Source organism: Molossus molossus, unplaced genomic scaffold (assembly GCF_014108415.1).
Source record: "Molossus molossus isolate mMolMol1 unplaced genomic scaffold, mMolMol1.p scaffold_m16_p_22, whole genome shotgun sequence".
Taxonomy (NCBI): domain Eukaryota; kingdom Metazoa; phylum Chordata; class Mammalia; order Chiroptera; family Molossidae; genus Molossus; species Molossus molossus.
Window position 1 is genome coordinate 30,006,012 of NW_023425358.1, and position 21,540 is coordinate 30,027,551.

The 21,540-nt window shown below is 46.4% G+C and overlaps 1 protein-coding gene across 2 annotated transcripts in view; it reads left to right on the forward strand.

The window, feature by feature from the left end:
* Positions 1 to 21,164: 21,164 nt before the first annotated feature.
* Positions 21,165 to 21,540, forward strand: part of MED13L (mediator complex subunit 13L) — a 284,126-nt gene continuing 283,750 nt past the window's right edge. For both annotated transcript variants that reach the window (XM_036276858.1, XM_036276859.1), the window contains exon 1: positions 21,165 to 21,291. In XM_036276858.1, coding sequence (XP_036132751.1) covers positions 21,220 to 21,291 — 72 coding nt within the window. In that variant the 5' untranslated portion in view covers positions 21,165 to 21,219. The remainder of the gene's footprint in view (positions 21,292 to 21,540) is intronic.

Consider the following 21,540-nt stretch of genomic DNA (forward strand, 5'->3'; position numbering starts at 1 on the left):
AACAGATCTTAGAGATCTGCAGTCATTTCTGACCTGCAGACTTGAAGGACATTTAACCCTTTCCCCGTCCCCAGCCTTTAAACGTCCAGCCACATGGGGCAGTCCCTGAGGGGATGGTCCCAAATGCCAACCAATCCCAAGGGTCCCTTTCTGCCACTTTCAAGAACTTGTCTTTCCCCTGAAGCATGTGTTCAAATGTTTCCAATTTTTAGGCACTAAAATTAATCCAACTGTGCCTTCTAATTCTGTAGACACAACCCAGCTTGTACAAATGTCCCTCTCTTCCATTTCTGGGTGAATTTTTGCATAGTACAGACTGCCAATTTTGTGGAGTGTTCTTGGGGGAAGATAAAAGTTTAAAATCATCTCGCTGCTTACCGTGAAACAAATGCTGTGGAACCCTGAGTTCTGATTTAGAGAGAAGGCTGCACATAGCACGCTTGTGAAAAGAAAAATACAGCCAACTGTCCTACACAGATTACTGCTGAACACAGCAGGAGGAAGAGAAACTGTAATTTATTGAGCACCTACTATGGACACATTTCTGTGCTTGGATTTATTTGACAGGATCTTATCTGTCCTCACAGTGACCTGCTCTCTGAAGTAGGTAAAATTATGTGCCCATTTTACAGATGAGAAAAATCAGGCCCAGCAAGATTAAGTAAGTTGCCCAAACGTGCTAGAAATTGAGCTAAGATTCGAACTCAGATCTTTCTGATGACACTCAGATCTTTCTGATGACAAAGGCTGAATTCTTAACCTCAGTGCTTAATAAGCAAAAATCATTATTTTTAGTGTCATAAAATGAATGCAATGCATCATGTAGGAATGCATAGATGCCCACAACGTAGAAATTAAAATACAGGCATCAAGATTACACATAGTCTGGTACTATTAAAAAAGAATAGATAGCCCTGGCCTGTTTGGCTCAGTGGTTAGAGCTTCGGCCTGCGGTCCGGAGATACCCGGGTTCGGTTCCCGCTAAGGGCACATACTTCGGTTGCAGTTTGTCCCCGGCCCTGGTTGGTCGTGCAGGTGGCAGCCACTCGATGTGTCCCTTCACATCGATGTTTCTCTCTCTCTCCCTCCCACTCTATCTGTACAAAAAATGGAAAAATATCCTCGGGTGAGGATAAAAAAAAAAAAAAAAAAAAAGAATAGATAAATGATAGATCAGTAGGTAGAAGGAAAAATACTAGAAGAATCTTCACCAAATGCTTGAGTGATTTTCTCTCATGATTTTTTTGCTACGCCCTACCCCCTGGTGCTTTACAAACTTTTCTTAATTAAAAAAAAAAAAATGTATTGATTTGAGCCCTGGCCTGTTTGGCTCAGTGGTTAGAGTGTCAGCCCATGGACCAGAGAGACTAGGGTTTGGTTCCCACTAAGGGGACGTACCTCGGCTGCAGTTTGTCCCCAGCCCGGTTGGGGTCGTGTGGGTGGTAACCAGTCGATGTGTCTCTCTCACATTGATGTTTCTCTCTCTCTCTTCCTCCCTCTCTCCCTCCTGCTCTATCTGAAGATAAATGCAAAAATGTCCTTGGGTGAGGATAAAAAAAAAATTCATTGATTTGAGAGAGGAAGAAAGGAGAGAGATTGAGGGTGGGGAGGGAGAGAGAAACATTGATTTGTTGTTCCACTTATTTATGCATTTATTGGTTGATTTTTATATGTGCCCTGACTGAAGTTCGAACCCACAACCTTGGTATATCAGGACAGTGCTCCAACCAACTGAGCTATCCAACCAGGGCACTTTCCAACTTTTTCAGGAAGCGTGTATAACCTCACCATTAGGAAAGAGGGGTGTGTGTGTGTGTGTGTGTGTGTGTGTATGTATGTGTGTGCGCGCGCGTGCTTTGAAAGCAAGAGGGAATAGAGAAAGTGGCAAACTAGGTCAAGGAAACTGGAATCTCAGTTATTTAAATCCTGCCCAAAATTGGAATTTGGGGAGTTCAAAGTTAGCCCAGAATGATGAATTGAAAGTCTGAAGCTGTTGGCCCCCTAGACCAAGAGCAGCCATGGGACAGTCGGTAAGAAAGCCCTTTAAACAAAGCCCTGGAGAGCATGCTTAAAGCAGGGAACGTGGAATGAGGGGAAACTGGGGTGCTCACCTAGGCGAAGATATAGGTTTGCTTCCTCAGGGGCCCCCCAAGCCATTGTGCCTGCTGCTCCGATTCAGCCAGCTCCAGCTTTCTCAAAACAGGCAGAGCGATGAATGAGAGGGGTCCGAAGACCTTCAGCCTGGCCCCCAAGACAAACCCCGATGAGTCTGGCGGGAGACAGCCTCCCTGATTCCAGGCCTATATTTTTCATTCCTTGTTTTAACAGTCATAAACGCCTTCCAGTGCCAAAGCAGAACATGACTTTAATCCAGATAAAATAAAATTCCTAAACCCTGAAAATTATACGGAGATTTACAAGCCAGTTTTAAAAAGCAAGAGCCTGGGTTCCAAGAGCGGCACATTCCACGTGGCCTGCGCTGGGTGCTGCCCCCATGGCCCTGCCTCCTGAGGACGAGTTTCCAGGACACATCGCTCAGCCCCGAAACCCACAGTGCCCTGGCAGAGGGAATGCGGGCACACGATGCCCCTCGACGTGGACTCTTCTCAGATTCCTGGGCTCTGGGGTCCTTGGCTTTCAGGAACCCTAGTATGTTCCAACTCCTCTCTCTCTGCCTCCCCTCCACCCCCAGCTGTTGCAGAAAACCACAGCCAACCTCTTCTTGCTCTCAGCAGCCAATTTTTCTCTAAGTAAACATGGAATGTAGCAGATCAGCTCAGTTCCACTCCCAGCCCTGTAGGTTGGGTCAAGGCTGGCCTGGTACCAACGTCGAGAAGCCAGGCGAGGGTGGGTTCTGGGGTTACTATGGGCTGCTGCTTTGCAAAGCCTTACTCTGTACTAAATGTCTTATGGACATGATCTTAGTTCATCCTATCGATCCTACGAGGCGGGACCTTTATATATTGGGTTTCATTCCTTTGCCCCTCCAGGTTCACTCACTGCTTTCTCTCTGCACCCTGAGCCCAGAAGGATAACCTAGGTGGACGGCATCATTGGCTCTGGTGCCTGGTTGGTATTGTCCAAGAAGAGAAGAGGTCAGAGGAAGGAAGACAATGACAGGGCCACTAATCCCCCGGGTTCCTCCCTGCCGTGTTGGTGTGGACTAGCTGTGCCTCCTCCAAAAGCCACAGCTCATGTTGGGTGTCTTCATACAGCCCCCTTTCCAGGTTCTGGAATTACCTTTCCCCCTTGCTGCTGCAGCCTCAGGGCAGGAATAGTGCCCTCTTTAGCTAGACCCAGGTATTGCACACGACTCTTGATATTCCTAAACCCTGCCCACACCTGTGCAAATAATCTCTTTATTAAGCTCTCCTCAAATTACCCAGCTTGAATGTTCCCTCTGTTTCCTGCCCAGCTCTTAACCGATGTACTTGTTATCATCTCCAGTTTATAGAGGAGGAAACTGAAGCTCAGAGAAATTAAGTCACTTGCCCAGGGGCGATGATCTGGGATTTGAATTTAGGTCAGCCTGACTTCAGAGTCCAAGCTCTTGCCCTCTTAGCTACTACATAAAATAGAAAATAAAAAAAGCTTTTATTCAGTGCTTGCTGGGTGTCACCCAGTGTGCCAAGTACTTTGTGCCTCGATGTCATGAATCCTGACACTATTGTTGTTAATATGTACTATCCTATTTTACAGATGAGAAAACTGAGGCTCAGAAAAGGGAATTCACTTGCCCACAGTCGTGAAGTTAAAGAGGGCAAAGTTGAGGCATGAACCCAGAGCTGTCCCAGCCTCTTCGCCACCCTGATAACTTGCGTTACGCAGAAGCTGTGCGCATCAGCAGAAGCCGGGAAGAGGATTGATCCACGTTTAAAGACGAGCTCCCAGGGGACGGCTGGAGAAGCAGATTTGTTCATTGGGTCCAAGAGACAAGCTTAAGTGAAAGGTGGGAGGCAGAGCCAAGGGCAGGGGGCTTGTGGGAATGGATTCGGGCACCAGGCCGGCAGTGGGAAGGTGATTCAGGCCTTTGCCAGGAGGAGGGCTGGGCCCCTGGGACCTGTGTGTTAGTACTGTCTGGGTTGGGGTTTTTAGGTGGAATCTGTTTGTGTTGACAAATATTTACTGAGTGCCTACTGTGCCAGGCATGGCACTGGGTTCTAGGGCAATCATTCTGGTGCAGAGGGCCAAGTACAGGCCCATCCTGTGGATGGGAAATTAGTATGATTTGGGGATCAGTGTGAGGGCGTTTGCCCTGCCCATCTCTTCTGCCCTGGAAGGCTATTATCAGGGCTACATCTCTGGGTTCCCCCTGGGGTCCCCTATTATAACTGCCTCTCTGCTTCTCTCTCCTGTCTCTTGCCCAGTGACACCCAAACCAGTTTCTACTGGAAATATTTTCTCTTGTTCACCTTAAAATGACACCCCCCCCCCGCAAACTGTCTGTCTATTATCATCATCTACATTATAGTTTGTTATAATTGACATAAAATAATCAGCACCCATTTAAATTCTACAGTCTCATAAGTTTGGACACAAGTAAACACCCATAAAACTATCACCACAATCAAAATAATCAATATATTGTCACTCCCAAGAGTTTACTCATCCCCCTTTGTCATCCTTCCTTCCTGCCCTGTATCCTAGCACCCAGGCAACTGCTGGTCTGCTTGCTGTCTCGAATTTTATATAAATGGAAACATACAGAAGTCTGGCTTCTTTCACTCAGCATATTAATTTCAGACTCACTCATGTTGTTGTGTGTATTAATACTTCATTGCTTTTTATTGCCGAATAGTATGCTCTTGCACAGATACATCATGATTTGTTCGTATGTTTTCTCTTCCTTCTTTTCTCCCTCCTTCCTTCTTTCTCTTCTTCCCTCCTTCCCTCTTTCCTTCTATCCAACTATCTCTCTGTCTCCCTCTTTATATCATTCATTCATCTACCTATCTATTTACTTCCTATAAAAGTAAACCTATTGGTAAGGATGTTCATCACAGCATTTATATTTAATACCAAAAGCACTTAGAACAACCTCCATACCTACCTGTAAGGAAACGATTGCATCAAGTTTGGGACACCCCCCACAATGGAAAACTCCGTTCCAAAGGATGACATCATTCTACATGTTGTCACACTACAACTGGCCCTTTCGCGGCCAGTCTCAACACGGTGTCCCATTCCAAAGAATCACCAGTCCCCATCCCCAAAGCATTGGGAAATTGGCATCTTAATTGAAATCTCACTAAGAAATCTTTAAGATTTCAAGTCTCTCTCATCATCATAACAGCTACTTTGGCAAATGCTTCTCCTTACTCCCTCCCAACATTGGCCTGGTTTTTTGGTTTGTTTTTGTCCTCAGGTGCTCCTTCCTTCTTAATCCCTTTACTCTCCCACTTTGGTCTACTCTGTTCTATCCCAGGGAGCTTTCGGTCCTTCCTGATGCAATCCAAATATGCACTTTGAGCTTTCTCCAGCCCTCAATGAGCCCTACACAGGTCTAGGGATTAGGCAGGTAAAGGTGAATCCCCTTTAGAAGAAAGAGTAAGGAAAAAGATGGTAAGTACATAAGAAATATTTTTATCCCAGATATATGTGTACACACACACACACACGCTTATGATGCATTGTTGAGTGCAAAAAGCAAGTTACAAAATACTCATTACACTTGTAATAACTCATTTAATTTGTTTCCTCTAGCAGATTACGAAGTCCTTAAGCTCAGAGGCTGTAACTTTATTTTGTTCCTTGTTCCTCCATTGCCTGGTGCATGGTAACTCTTCTTTAAATATATTGTTTTTATTGCTTAATTCGATATTGGGCAACCTGTTAACAGTGGATATCACTAACTGGTGGAATCACAGGTCATCTTCACTTGCATGAATATCTTTCTATATTGTTTGATTTTTTTTTTTTTTTTTTTAATGAAGAGCTGTGTGTACTTTTCTCTCTCATTTCATCTCGCTTATGTAATTGTTCAGTATTATATTTATAAGCAGATAAAGCAAAAAAGTTTAAATTTTTAAAAATGTGAATGGAATGGCAGGAATTTGAGGCATTTCCTCCTGGTAAGGAGGAGGAATTTGGTACCCATTAAATGACACCCATTAAGGAATACTGTGGTAGGAAAACCAAACTCAGGCATCGTGGAATCAAACCAGGACCTCGTACTTGGCACAAAGCTGTCCCACTGAGCCTTGCTCCAGCTTCCTCAACAGATTGGAGCCTAGGCAGCTGGGTTCCTCCCATTGTTCCCTACAGCCTTGGAACCTTGTCAGAGGAGCACCAAATACCGGGGTCTAAGCCAGCTTGCTGTGATCGCCAGGAGGGCTGTGTATTCTCGGTCACAGCTAACTTTCTCAAATGCCCTGCCACTGTTTTTTATTGGACAGAGAGAAAAAGCATTCACCAACACCTGGTTAGCATGTCCAAAGCGCCATCTCTCTCTGTTTCTTTGCTTTATGTACTTTTTTCTATCCTTCCTTCCATCCATCCATCCATCCATCCATCCATCCATCCATCCATCCATCTATCCATCCATCCATCCATCTATTCATCTACCCATCCATCTACCCATCTATACCTATCTATCCAACTATCAGCTATTGTCTATTTCTTTATTTATGCATATTTTCCTTTATCTACCCATTAATGCCAATGAGGCCAATAGATATAATGTCCTCCTATAGCTGGAAGAAGATACAGATTACTCTAATAGTAAATGTGACTATCTACTAAGAACCTTTTGGTTGCCAGGCTCAGTAGAGAGAAATCAGAAAGTGCTTAGCGCACGGCCTGACGTATACGTGTCATGGAAAAAAACATTATTTTGAGTTCCTTCCTTTGTTAGTGGTTGTAATTACAGATCCCTGCCGCTGCTTCAATACAACCTCATTCATTCATGACAATTGGCATGAAAGGCAGGTTAAGAGATCCCTCTGCATTAAGGGGACTGTTTAGAATCCTTAACCAAAACGAACCTTTATTTCTTTTGAGAACAGAGGAGAATTTGACAAAGAAAGTGTTTCCCAAGTAGCATTGCTTCCTGTCTGCTCTAATCAGCATTTAAAACTCATCTGGATTGGCAGGAATTTATTTGGGTAAGAGTGAGGTGCTCAAAGCCTTAAAACAGTTTATTCTTTCAAAGACGTGTAACATGCCTGACACGGTCTCTTTTACAGCGACACTGGTAAACTTTCCTTTGCAGGTAAACGAGAGGTAAGCTCAGGCCAGGTTGAATTATAACAAATTCCATTATTAGCACAGTTCAAATTAATGAGATTTTCTTTTACTTTGGTTTCAAAAGAGGCTCAAGGCCACTTAGTAACTTGAGACCTCTTGTGAATCTCATTACTAGAATAGTTTATAAAACACAGTTTGGTCTTTGGTTACCATAGGAAATTGCAAAGGCCCCAACGACTGTGTTCCATTTTGGATCCAAGTTTTACGTCGGGCGATTCATTGACGCTCTGATGATTTTTTAATTTAAAAAATTCCCTACCAATGCTTTAAAAAAAAAATCTATTAGCACACGGTGAACACAGGAAAGGGATATTGGCCGGTCAAGTTCATTGTCTAAGTTCTATGCCAAGAAAAAAAAGAATGAAAAGTCAACAGAACTTTCAAACTTTACAATATTTATCTTTAAGCTCTTAGTAGCCACAGATGCAAACGTTTTTTCCTTGTGTTTTATGTCTGGCAGCCTCCTAAATTAGGTTGGATTTGTCCCAAGGACCAAATAAGAAAATTAATTCATGAACTAGGGCCCTCCGGAATCTTTTTTTCTTTCATTTTGTTTAGTCACTTTGATAGTCCTTTCCTTCTTCGAAGTAATTTGGATTTGATTGCTTCTTCGTGAAATTCTAATGTCAAGACTGTGTCTAATTTCTGTTTTATGAAGAAATCTGGAAACTATACAAAGGAATGAATTGAGATGCAGAGTCAAATAAAATCTGTAATGTGATAACTCTATCAACTCCGCCTGGAAAGATACTGTATTTCAATTAGATCTGGAGACATGTTCTTACATAAACTGACAGCATCGGATTGACAGTGTTCGTCTTCCCAGAAAACACAATTTACAAGGACAGAGCGGTTGATTTTGGTACGGGATTCCAAAGGTATGTCGGGACGTGGGGTTTCTTGCCTGACCCCAGCCTGAATAGAGGCGGATTTAGCAGACAGGCTCACTTCCATTGTTAAATAAAAACTGCACACGTGCCCTGGCCGGTTTGGCTCAGCGGTTGGAGCGTCGGCCTGTGGTCCAGAGAGACCCGGGTTCGGTTCCCGCTAAGGGCGCGTATCTCGGTTGCAGTTTGTCCCCGGCCCTGGTTGGTCGTGCGGGTGGCAGCCACTCGATGTGTCCCTTCACATCGATGTTTCTCTCTCTCTCTCTCTTCCTCTCTCTCCCTCCCGCTCTATCTGAACAAAAAATGGAAAAATGTCCTCGGGCGAGGATTAAAAACAACAACAAAAAACTGCAAAAGTATTAAAAATTCCCACCCCCCAACAAAGGTATTAAAGGTAATAATAATAATGATAATAATAACAATAATAATAACAATACTTAGCATTTAAACAGTACTTTACATCTTCAAAGCACTCCATAAACATCGGTTTCAATTCTCCGGGGTGTGCAGCAGGCTTTGATGTCAGAAGAACTCCGAGCACAGTGGGGAAAACGCAGCCAGATCCAGGAGAACTGGGCCCAATTTACCTAATTGTAATACTTTCATTTCTTTCCCCACCTTCCCCATTCAGTTTCATTTTTCTCCAACTACCTTTTGTTGTTCTCATTTCGAGCCCTCCCAGGGTCACCTAAGCGGACCTGCTGGGAGTAACCAGGCTCCCATCCAACGCCATCCCCGAGACCCATGTGGCATTCTTTCCCCCGGTTCACAGGGAAATGGGGAAGCCAAGTCCAAATGTATTCCAATTAGATTGATTTTATTCTCAGAATCTGCCTTTCACATTTTTCAATGGAGTAAAATGTCCTTTTATTTGTAAGACTGTACGAGGTACTATGTTTTGTAGGTAGTGGATTGTTTTAGTCTTTCTTTTTCTTTTTTTTTTTGATCCTTTCTTAGCAAAACAAGGAGTTGGCAGTCCAATGTCAGTCCCGACCATTCTTTCTGGAGGCAACCTGGGTGTGTGCCCTGACTGGAAATTGAACCCGTGACCCTTCAGTGCACAGGACGATGCTCCAACCAACTGAGCCACACCAGCCAGGGCTGGAATTTTGTTTTAATGAAAAGCTCACACAGGTTTGCAAAGAAATATGCAAGCCCGTTGATGTAGCCTTGGTTTAAAGTTAAAAAACTGGAGGGGCCCAGGGACCCCCTAGTAAGGGACCAGTGGAGAAAAGTGAGGACAGCAAAATATGCGACATGGATCTATATGTCTTCACAGGGAGGGAGGTCCATTGCAGCTCATTCATCTTACACATATTTCTTGAGCACCTACTATGTGTCAGACACCATTCTAGGCAGAGGATGCAGCAGTGAACAAAGGAGACAGTGTCCTTGCTGTCATGGAGCTTACATTCTAATGGAAACCTTTTTCACAAGCAAGTAAATACATATTATCAGATAATGCCATATTTGATAGGTTAAAAACAAAAGCAAGGTGCCTGGAAAAACCACTTTGGAAAACAGTTAGGCAGTTTCTTATCAACTTCGTTATATGCTTACCATAGGATCCAGCAATGCCATCCCTGGGGATTTACTCAAGAGAAATGAAAATGTACATTCACACCAAAACTTGTACGTGAATGTTTACAGTGGGTTAATTTGTAATTGCCTCCAAGCTGGAAATAACTCCAATGTCCTTCAACTGGTGAATGGATAAACAAACTGTGGTACATCCATGCAATGGAATATTATACAGTAATAAAAAGGAATGAAATACTGATTCATGTGACTACATGGAAGAGCCTCAAATACTTTATGCTGAGCAAAGGAAACCAGAAACAAAGGGCTGGCTGTGTACCCTGTGATTCAATGCATTTATTTTAAATGATATTCTGGAAAAGTCAAAGTATAGGGACAAAGAACAGATTAGTCTTTGCCATGAGTTAGGGGTGAAGGAAGGGGTTGATTATAAAGGGGCACAAGGGAATTTGGGAGGTGATGAAACTGTATTAAACCTTTATTATGGTGATGCTTATACAAGTAAATGTTTTGTCATAACTCAAAGAACTCTACACTAAAACCACTGCATTTTACTATATGTAAATGATACCTCAATAACCCAATTAAGGAAAAAGAGTGAGGTACAAAAGCTATGTATGGTGTGATCCCACTTTTGTAAATAATAAAAACAAGAATAAATCGTAAAGTGTTTATGCTTAGAAAAAAAAATTCCAGATGAATATCTAGTATGCCAAATTAGCAGTAAATTATTTGAGTTGGAGGAAAGGGATGTTTCATTTGCAAGATTCCATGTTTCTTTGATGTTTTCATGTTTTATAGGGCATGTGTTACTTCCAAAATTAGTGGGAAAATTGAATTATACAGAATTTACTCCTCTGTGCTGGCCAGGCTGCTGTGGAGAGGCACAGAACTCACTTGAGATGCTGAAGCTATATGACTTGACCCTAATTCTGGTTCTGAAAGGCATTTGTCCCCGCATGCTGCTGCTGATGCACTGTGACTTTGCAGATCCTTCTAGAAGCCCAGAACCCCCCTATTCTTTGGCTTGGGACCTCTCCTTTTCTCTAGGCAAGAGAGTGTTACGGTCCCCTCTAGGCTGCTGCAAGGGGGGGGGGGGATGGGGGCACTGTCCCTTTAGCTCCCTTCCACAGGACCGATTTTTCTGGGTGGAGGTGGAGTGAGGCTCTGAGCTAACATGACCCTTGTCCTCCTGATAAGAAGAGCCAGCTGTAGCCTAAGGTGGTTTAATGCCTCATTATGATAATAACAGCCAATGTTTATTGACACTTGCTCTTTGCCAGACGCTGGCCAGGGACTTACAACTTAGTATTACTTTGTAATTCATGTAACACATATTTGTTAAACACCAACAATGTTCTAGGCCCTGGAGATACTGTAGTGAACAAACCAACAACCCTGTCCTCATGCGGCTTATATTCTAATAGGGGGAGAGGGAGACAGGCAAAAGTATATAAAAACAAATATATGTCAGGTGATGCTAAGAGACAGCTGAACCGAGTGAGGGATGGGGCATACTGTTTTAGGTGCAGTGGTCCGAGAGGGCCTTTCCAAGCTGGAGACATACAGTCTGAGGGCAAGAAGGTTCTGCAAGGGCCAGGCCCTGAGAGTGGGTATGTGAGCCGAGCCACAGTGAGGTCCTGGGCCTGCAGCAGAGTGTGCACAGGGCACACTGGCGAGAGAGCAAAGAGGCCAGGTCACACAGGGCCCTGCAGGCTGAGGCAAAGTGTTTGGCTTTTACTTTGAATGAGATGGGAGCCATGGAAGGCTTTAGAGCAGAGGAGTGACATGTTCTGGGCTAGGCTGGAATAGGATCCCTCTGACTGCAGTGTGGAGAGGAGAGCATAGCGGGGCTGGGGCAGAAGGAGTGAGAGCAACAAGACGACAGTGGCTTAGGCTTGGGGGGGGGCACATTTGGGGTATTTCCATTTCATTCTTTATTTTCCCCACTTGAAAAATGGGGTAATAATAGTATCTCCCTCATAGGATTGTTGGGAGGATTAAACTAGATCATGGGGTAAAGTACCCGGCCCCGTGCCTGGCACATGGGAAGAGCTCTGTAAACATGCCCATGCTTGTTATTACTATTGCTGGTCTTCCTGTGAAGCTGGTATAATTATGCCCACATTGTGGATGAGAAGACTGAGGCTCAGAGGGGGTGAGGCTGCTTATCCAAGAGTAGAAGGCTGGTCAGTGGCAGAACTATATTGCTCCAGGTCCCCATGGGACATTTGTGGGGAAGTACGCTTGGCCCACGGAGGAAACAGATGGCAGCTCGGAACAAGGGGCAGAGGATTGCTGAAGCGGGGGTGGAGGGGTGCTCTCTAGCGTCATCTTAGTACAGGAGGCTGTCACGGCCAAGGTTCAGATCCTGCCTTGAAATTCCAAGCTTGGTGACTTCAGGCAAGTCACGACACCTCTCTGAGCCTTACTTGTCTCATCTGCAAAATGGGGACTGGGATAGGACCAACCTCATAAGATAGTTGTGACAATTAGCTGCCTGGCATAAAGTGAGCTTAATAAACACACTCAGAAAACAGCCCCCTCCTGAAAAGATGGTACAATGAAGGGGGGTGTAACTGGGCATGTGGTTGGGGGCATGTCTTAGCTGGCCTCCTTCGGATTACACCACACAGCTCTGCTAGGAGGTGGGGCAAGAAAGCTTTTCTTCTGTTGGGATTCTGATAAGTGACGGATTAGATTATAATGAGCAGGCTCGTCAGGGTGCACATGCTATGTACACAGTGACCTCTCCATAAAACCACAAATAAAGAACAATGCGCAATGTGCTTTGAGTTATGGCATGGTTAACATGGAACAAAGTCGGGTGGTTGGAAATCATTTTAAAGGTCTATTATTTTCTTAAAACGAGGGGAATATTTACCAAGGCATTTTGGTAGAGTAAAGAAGGGGCTTCTGTGTTCTGTGAAAATGCTGGTGGCAAATCCCCATCACACAACTTGCTAACATTTACAGAAGCTGTTGTGATTAAGTGGGAACCAAGCTACCGAAAAATCTACAACAAGAAGTCAGCAAAGTAAGATCAAGAGACTATAAAGTAAACAATATAGAGAGAATGAAATGTAATTTATTTCCTTGGGGAAGTGATCTGTACCGACGGCAGCAAGAGTGACTCCATTTCCATCCACGATAGACTGTTGCAGTCAGCACATTTGGAAATTGAGGAATTGTGTCCGCAATTTGAAAAACCAATTGATTATAACTCACCAGCAGCGGAGCAGGCAGGCAGCCCATTTTCAAAAGGAAAAACTGAGCCTTAAGTGGTAGAGGTGTGTTGCCTGCCTCATCCTTGCTGAGAACGCATTATCCCAGCTGACCGGAAAAGCCCAGTGAACCTGGCACCGGGCAAATGAAGACAAAGGGATGACTCACGTTTCACATGTGGCGGATTTTATTGCCTCCAAATTGTTGCCTGAGTAAGAGTAGCTGAGTAAGGAACAGTGTTCTTTCCATGGGCCGCTTTTAAATAAAATGATCTGTTGCACAAAGCAAGGTCTGGGCCCCGGGCGGGGATCCAGCCTGCAGGGAGACAGGACACCTGTGCTTGGGAGCAGGAAAGTGACCTCTCAGACTTCCAACTTAAAGTGCCAGACAGTTTGGAGGGACCGGGTGTGATCCCTGGAGGATGGCAGCCTTTGTCCAACATGCCAGGACCTGGATGTCAGTTCTCGAAGAGCCGTATCACAGAGGTAAGTGGCTAGATCAGTTGCTTCTCGCCTATCCGGACCTAGGCTGAAGTTCCTGATTTAGGCCACCGGTGAAAAGACATTTGTCTTTTTTACAAAACCCCTGGATGCTTGGGGCTGGCCTCAGCACAAAACAGAAAGGGTGAGGTGTGTTGGCAGAACTGCCAGGGACGTTGGCATCCCCCCTCCCAGGGCACAGCCTGGCTCTGGGCCACCTGAGGAGGCCGTTTCATTCAGAAGCATCGTATTCACACTTGCACAGCCCTGGAGAGAAAGAGTTAGGCAATCCACACTCTCTTCTTTTTAAAATGATTTTGTTTGCCCGCTCAAGTCTAAGTTGGCTGCTGTATATTGAGGCCCACCAGGTTTCGGGGGGCTGTGTGTGTGTGTATCCGTCCAGAATTGAATTTTATGTGATACATTTCACCACCTGCCATGGGCACAGCCAAAATATGTAAACTTAGTGGAGGCTGAAAAATTATGAATATAGTCACCTGTCTTTGGTCAGGTGGCAGTGTAGTCACAGAAGAATACCAGGGGACATTGGTCACATACTTCTTTATTATTGGCTACTTGAAAGCACTTCGTTGTAGGCTGCTAAATTTACCCTAAAATTGGCATTACCAGAAGCAAGAGTCCTTTGTACGTGTGCAAAAGGTATAGGTAAAATGCCACTGAATACAGTTCACTTCAGCTCATTGGAATTTTTGGCAGCTCTAATTACTGCTTAAATTATCTCTTTGGTGGTGTTTCTTGGAGTTCAGTCTCCTCCTATATTTTATAAAAAGAGCTCTGGGTGTTAACAAGAGTAGCTGACATTTATTGAACACCTAATAAGTGTTGGGCGGGGTGCTGAGAGCTTTGTGTGCAGTAACTCATTTGATGCTCACAGCAGTTTTAAGAGGCAGATACAAGCCCTGGCCAGTTTGGCTCAGCAGTTAGAGCATCAGCCTGCGGACCAAAGAGCCGCAGGTTTGATTCCAGTCAAGGGCACGTAGCTCAGCTGCAGTTCAATCCCTGGCTCTGGTTGGGGTCATGCAGGAGGCAATCAAGTGATGCGTCTCTCTCACATCGATGTTTCTCTCTCTATCTTTCCCTCACACTCTTTCTGAAAATAAATGGAAAGATATCCTCGTGTGAGGATTTTTTAAAAAAGAAGCAGATACAAGGATGACCCTGCTTTAGGAAACTGAGGCAGAGAGGTTAAGTCACAGTCATAAGAGGTCGGGGTAAGTGGCAGAGTTGGGATTTTTTTTAAACATTTTTTTTCTTTATTGATTTTTAGAGAGAGAGAGGGAGAGGGAGAAAGAGATAGAAACATCCATTGGCTGCCTCCTGCATGCCTCTCACTGGGGATTTTGCCCACAACCTGGGCATGTGCCCTGACTGGGAATTGAGCCAGCGACCTCTTGGTGCCTGGGTCGACGCTCAACCACTGAGCCACACTGGCTGAGCCAGAGTTGGGATTTGAACCAGGTTTTGTCCAACTCTAGAACTCCTGCCCTTACCCAGACTTCAAGCCATGCTCCAAGCCAGCAACAACTGCTATTTTTACTTCATCCTCTGCACTGTCTTAGGGGAGAGGTTGGAACAATTAGGAAATCCTTGGTGGTTATGAGCAAAGCTGCTATTGCCCAAGGCAGCACAGCTCGTTGGGTATAAGACCATTTTCTCAGAGGGAGCTTAAAACATCGCCTTCAAGATTGAATCATGAAAACGAAGGCATGAAAAGAAAAGGCCTGCCCCATGGAAGCTTCCAGAATAATCGTTATGGAATTATGGAATGAATTGCCTCAACCACGCCGGGTGAGAAGGACCAAAGACCCGTCAGTGTTTGTCATTGAGCCAAGCCCCCTTCTCGTGTCACTGGAACTGCGTCACCTCTCTTCCACGCCACGCTGCCAACTCAAGAAGCGAACCACGCAAAGAAGATGCAGATGTCAAGAGTGGAAGAAAAGATCCACTTTGCTAGAGTCTGGGGAAAGCAAATTCAAACAACAAGGATGTGCCATTTTCCCCCATCAGCTTGGCAAAAAAATTGAAAAAGATTTGGCAATATCCAAATGCTGGCCTGGTGGGGAGGAAGTGGACAGCGTCTCACATTGCTTGAGGCGGTGTACATTGCTACAATCTTTGGGGACAGTCTTCCGTTTGTATTTATTCACAATAAAAACACATTTATTAACAATAAAAAAGCAATCCTATTTGGGGGGCTTTATTTTACAGAAATAAAAGTGTCAGGACACAGGGATAAAGATATTTACTGCGCCCTTATTTAGGGAAGAAAAATACTAGTAACCACCCAAATGTTCAGGAATAAGGGAATAATTGGATAAATTATGGCACAGGTGTTCTATGAAACATTATACAACTAATAAAAGAATGAGCTAGATCTAGATATATAGGCCTAGAGGTATATGTGTGATAAACTGTTAAGTGAAATAAAGCAGGTTGCAGAATAATATGTGACATGATTCCATTTTCGTAAAAAGTTAAAAAAAACACCACACACATTCCCTTAGAAATGTGTGCTTGATTTGTGTTGCTTGCCTTGAGCATGGAGGAAGGAGAGTAAGGGCTGACAACAGATCATTAACTTCCGAGATCTCCGTAGAGTGGAGAGAAGGGGACACTTTTTTCTTGGCATACTCCCGTATTGTGTGACTTGCTACCACTAGCATCTTGTTACTTGTGTTATTTGCAATTCAATAAACCCAATCAAGTTTAGGATAAAGGGGGGAAAAAACCTCCAAGTGATGTGACCGAGTGCGGCTTTCTGTTGTACAAGGATGGACAGGTGACTGTGAGTGTTTTAACTTATTCATCGCTGCCCCTGGAGCCGAGCTCTGAGCTAAGAACTTTCCCTGTGTTATCACTCTGGGAGGTCAATGCACAGGAAAAAATGGGGGTGGCCTGGGGTTAAGTGACCTGCTCAAGCCTGAACAGCTAGTAGGCGACAGAGCAGGGATTGAAACACAGGTGTGTCTCACTCTGAAGCCACAATCTTAACTCCTACAATACACTCCCACCCTGCAGCTGTGGCGGCTTCCTGTGGTTCCCCTCTGGTCCTATTTTTTGCTTCCATTTCTCTCTGCCATTACATTTGGTGACCATGAAAGGGAACTAACCTGTCATTCTCAGAGTAAGATCTGAAGCTTGTGCAGAGTGGAACGTCTGCTTCCTGTGTGGGCAGCAGGCATTCGGACAAAGGGGGAAACTAAGGCATGAGGGTGCGTCTCAGGGGCACCCCACATAGGGACCCGAACTCCACAATCCTGGTGCTTTGCTGTTTCTTAGTAGTCAGTTGATGGTTTTTGTTGTTTGCCTTTCATCTTATCTCCTGAGGCCTCCCATCAACTCCCTTTGCTTTCTCTATTGAGTAAGAACTCTGTGGATCTTTATCAGTCATCTCAACAGTGCCGAGTCAATGAGTTTCGTTGCTAGAAATGACTGAAGCATGGCACGAGCTGTCCTTTCACACATGAGGAAACAGAGGCCCAGAGAGGTAGAGCAGCTTGTCTAAGATAATGGGGCTGCTCAGTGGCCCATCTGAGACTAGAACCCCGTTCCCCTGGGCTCTCATTCTGTACTCACGTTGCCAGGGCAATCGCATGCCACACTTCTGGCCTTTCCTCTTTGGTCCCGGGGCTGTGGCTTTGACAGCCCGGGAAATCTCACATGAAGGGTTTTTTTTTGTTTGTCTGCGTTGTTTCTTTGCTGTTAAATTTAATTTTATGGTGCCATCTGATTATTTTGTTTTCAGTTTTATTGATTCACGTTGTTCGTAACTCGGGTGTTGAATGGGTGATATACACATTTGGGAAGGAAGGAAGGAAGGAAGGAAGGAAGGAAGGAAGGAAGGAAGGAAGGAAGGAAGGAAGGAAGGAAGGGAGGAGGGAAGGGAGAGAGGGAAGGGAGGGAGGGAGGGAAGAAGGAAAGAAAGAAAGAAAGAAAGAAAGAAAGAAAGAAAGGAAGGAAGGAAGGAAGGAAGAAAGGGAGAAAGAAAGAAAAAAAAAGAGAAAGAAAGAAGAGGAAGGAAGGAAGGGAGAAATAGGAAGTAAACAGTATAGTGAATGATAATTCCTCTCCCCACCCTGACTCCTGTCTGTGGAGGCACTGTTACCATCATTTCCTTAACTTCTAGGGATATCTCAACTAATATATTTTTGAGATTATCCTATATTAATTAGTACACACAATGCTAACTCATTATTTTTAATGGCTACATGGGATTAAATTATATTGTTTACTACTCCTGAAATGATGAACATGTAGGTTGTTTTCGGTGTTTGCCCTGCAAACAGTACTATAGTTCATGTCCTTGCACCACAGGGTCTTTACACATCTGTTCAAGTGTTTCTGGAGGGTAAACTCCTAGAAGTAGAATTGCTGGGTCACAGGGTATGTGCATTACACATTTTGATATTCTCCAAATTGACACCCAAAACCGTGGTGCTAATTTATATTCCCACTGACAGCGTGTAAGAGTTCGTCTTCCCTCCACGTTTGCCTAAGCTTTTAAAATGTTGTCAATACTTATTATGGTTTTAGTTTCTGTTTTTCTTGTAATGAGTGTCTTAGTGTTTCTTGGGCTGTTATAACAAAGTACCGCAGATTGGGTGGCTTAAACAACAGATATTTGTTTCTCACAGTTTGAGAGGTGGGGAGGTCCAAGATCAAGATGCTGGCTGATTTGGTTCCTGGTAAGATCCTTTTTTCCTGGTTGTGTCTTTGAAAGGGTGTGCGTATGAGGGAAAGCAATCTCTCTTGTCTCTCCTTATAAGGGTACTAATCTTATCATGAGGGCCCTACCCTCATGACCTGATTACCTGCCAAAAGGCCCCATCTCCAAATACCATCACACTGGAAATTAGGGGTTCAACATATGAACTTTACGGGGACACAAACATTCATTCAGTCCATAGTAATGAGTGATATTGTCTTTTAATATACTTAAAAGCCATATGTCTTTTCTATTCTCTAAACTGTCCGTGTCCTTTGCTCATTTTTCTATTAGGTTGCTCTGGGAGACTTTTAGTGTAGGCTAAAGGCCTCCTGGGATGTAAATACACCTAGATATGATGGACCATCACAGTGGCTCATTGCTCAGGCCTAAGTAACACCATGCATGTTGATAAAGTGCTTTAGCTTTTTTCCCTAAACACAGTCACCAATACCGTCTCTTAATAGAAATGCACAACATTGGCCTGAGGTCAGTAGGTCAGCAATTTTTTTCACAGAGTAGGAAATGAGGCTCAGACAATTAAGCAACTGTAGCCCCCCCCCCCTTATCTGCTGGGGATCCATGCCAAGACCCCCAGTGGATGCCTGAAATCATGGAGAGTATTGAACACTCTAGATACTATGTTTTTTCTACACATACATAACTATGATAAAGTTTAACTTATAAATTAGGCACAGTAGGACATTAACAATAACTAATAATAAAATAGAGCAACTATAACAGTGTACTGTAATTAAAGTTATGTGAATGTGGTCTCTGATAACAAATCTGATAACCAAGTAGACAGCATATACAGCATGGACACCATGGATAATGGGATGATTCATGTTCTGGGCAGGACAGAGTCGGGGACAAGAGATTTCATCACACTATTCAGATTGGTATGTGATTTAAAACTTACTGTTTATTTTTGGAATTTTTCATTTAATATTTTCAGACTGTGGTTGATCACCAGTAACTGTAACCACAGAAAGTAAAGCCGACCATAAGGAGGGACTACTGTATGGGTCAAGGTAACACAATCAGGGTTGCTCAAGCCAACTACAGGTATCTGCTCATGGAACCTTCTGGATTCAGACTTGGGCTTTGGAGCTAGATATAAACCCAGTCTGAGCTATGTATTAACTGGAGACCTTGGAAATGTAACTGCACTTCTCAGACTTGAGGTGTTATAGTCTAAGGATAATAACAGTATCTTCTTTGTTCTGAAGGTTATGTGAAATAAAATGTATGGATATTGCTTATAACAGTGTCATCGGGTTATAACATAGTATTGACCTTGATAATAATCCACATAACATGCTGCACATGCGTGTTGCTTTAGCAGTTATTTGTGGTAGTTCCAAAGCTCAATGAACAGGATTAAGACGCCTCTCCTTTTGTTACACTCCGATCTTTCTCTCCTCTCTTTTAGTCCAATCCATCTAAAACAGCTGGCTCTTCCATGTTTGGGGACTTGTTAGTGCAGAAGTTGTTCTCTCCTCACCTTTGCAGGGAGCGAAAGCCCTGAGTGCTGGGAGAGCCTCTTCCTACTGGCACTCCTCGGGACTCCCAGAACATAAGCTCTCAGGAAATGTTTGTTATTGAATGAATAGAGCCAAGAGGGAGGGTCTGCTCCCACCACAGCCCCAGTCCAGTGCCTGGCAGTTATAACACATGCTGGCACACAGCTCAGGGAGATTTATGCAATGAATGAACGAATGCACACTTTGCCTAGGAGTAAGGGCTTAAAAGCATTTCTGTATTCAGGGCACAGTGCCTCGTACACAGTAAGCGCTCACCGTAAATACAGTTGGGCGAGGCTTATAAAACCCAGGGCAAGCTACGCTTCACTGTGCATGGGTGCAGGGGTTCGAATTCCGCCGCCTCCTCTTTCCAGCTGTGCCACCTCGACAAGTGGCTTAATCTCTTTGTGCTTCAGTTTTCTCATCTGCAAAACGCAGACAACGCAGCGCGACCTCTGCGAGACACTCCCCAGAGCACTTGGACGGGCTGCCTGGCCCACCGGGGGCCCCCGCCACGCCAGCCGGCCTGTGTAGGTCGGATGCACACGCGAGGGAACCCGAGCCTTTCGCTGCGGTCACCCCAGCGTTCCCGGGGCTCGAGATCGCGCCCCGCAAAGATCTGTGCACCCCGAGGGGGCGGGGCGCAGTGCGCGCGAGGCAACCCACGGCAGCCTCGGGTCGGTCGGCCGCCGCCCGCCGGGGAGCCGCGCTGCCCGCACTTCTTTCTCTCCCTCTCAGTCTCCCTCCCTCTCCCGATCGGAGAATCTGGCCGCGATCGGCTCAGCAGCGCCGCCCGCGAGCCGCCGCCGCGCCGCCGCCACTCCGGCCCCTCCCCCGCCCGCCCCTCGCCCCCCCGCGCAGCCGGCGCCCGTCACGTGACGCGGCGCCAGCCAATGGCGGGCCGAGCCGCGGTCGGCGGCCGCCATTGCTGTCAGAGCGAGCGAGCCCGGGGAGGGAGGAGAAGCGAGGCTGACTGGGGAGGAGGGGGGGGTGGGGGAGGAAGAGGAAGGAGGGGACGTCGCTCGGCTGCCGGGGTCGCCCGCTGGCTTCGTCCGCACCCCCCCCTTCGCGAGTTCGCGCTCCGCGGCGGCGGCGGCTCCGAGGCGGCGGCGGCGGCTCCGGGGCTCGCCTCCCCTCACGCGCCGGCGGGGGCCGAGGGGGAGTCGGTGGCTGGAGATAAACAAGGCGGCGGCGGCGGCGGCTGAGGAGCAGGGAAGGCGGAGGCGGCGGCCGGCCCGCAGCGCCAACCCGGGAGGCAGCGGCGGCCCTGAGAGGCGGGGAGGGCGCCGGGCCGCGCGGACAGCGCCCCCCGCCGCCGCCGGAGCCGCGGGAGCCGCCGCCGCCGCCCGAGCAGGAAGGAGCCGCGCGGCCGCCGCGGACCCCCCCGCCGGCCCGGGCCCGCCGTCCCCGGCGCGGCGTCGCCGCGGCGCCTCCCGCCCGCCCGCCGGCCCTCGCGCCCTCCCCCGGCGGCGGCGGCGGCGGCGGCCCGGCCGCCCCGCGCTCCCCGGCGAGGCGCCGCCGCCCGGCCCGGCCTCGCCTCGGACGGCTCGCTCCGACATGCCCCGCTCTGGCGGCCGGGCTCGCGGAGGATCATGACTGCGGCAGCGAACTGGGTGGCGAACGGGGCGAGCCTGGAGGATTGTCACTCCAACCTCTTCTCGCTGGTGAGTAGCGGGGCTGCGGGGAGGGGGCCCGTGTCGGGGGGGGGTCCCCGACCTTCGCCGCCGACCAACTTTCTCCTCCCGCCGCCGGGACTTCGCCCCTCCCTCGCCTCTCCCCGCCGTTCGCCTCTCGCCGATTCTCCCCCTTTTGGATCGTCTCTCCCTCGCCTTGGATCCCATCCAGTGTTTATTTGGCTCTTTAAAAATCATTTGTGAGAGCGGCGCTCGGCGTGGAATTTGCATGTGGAAGTC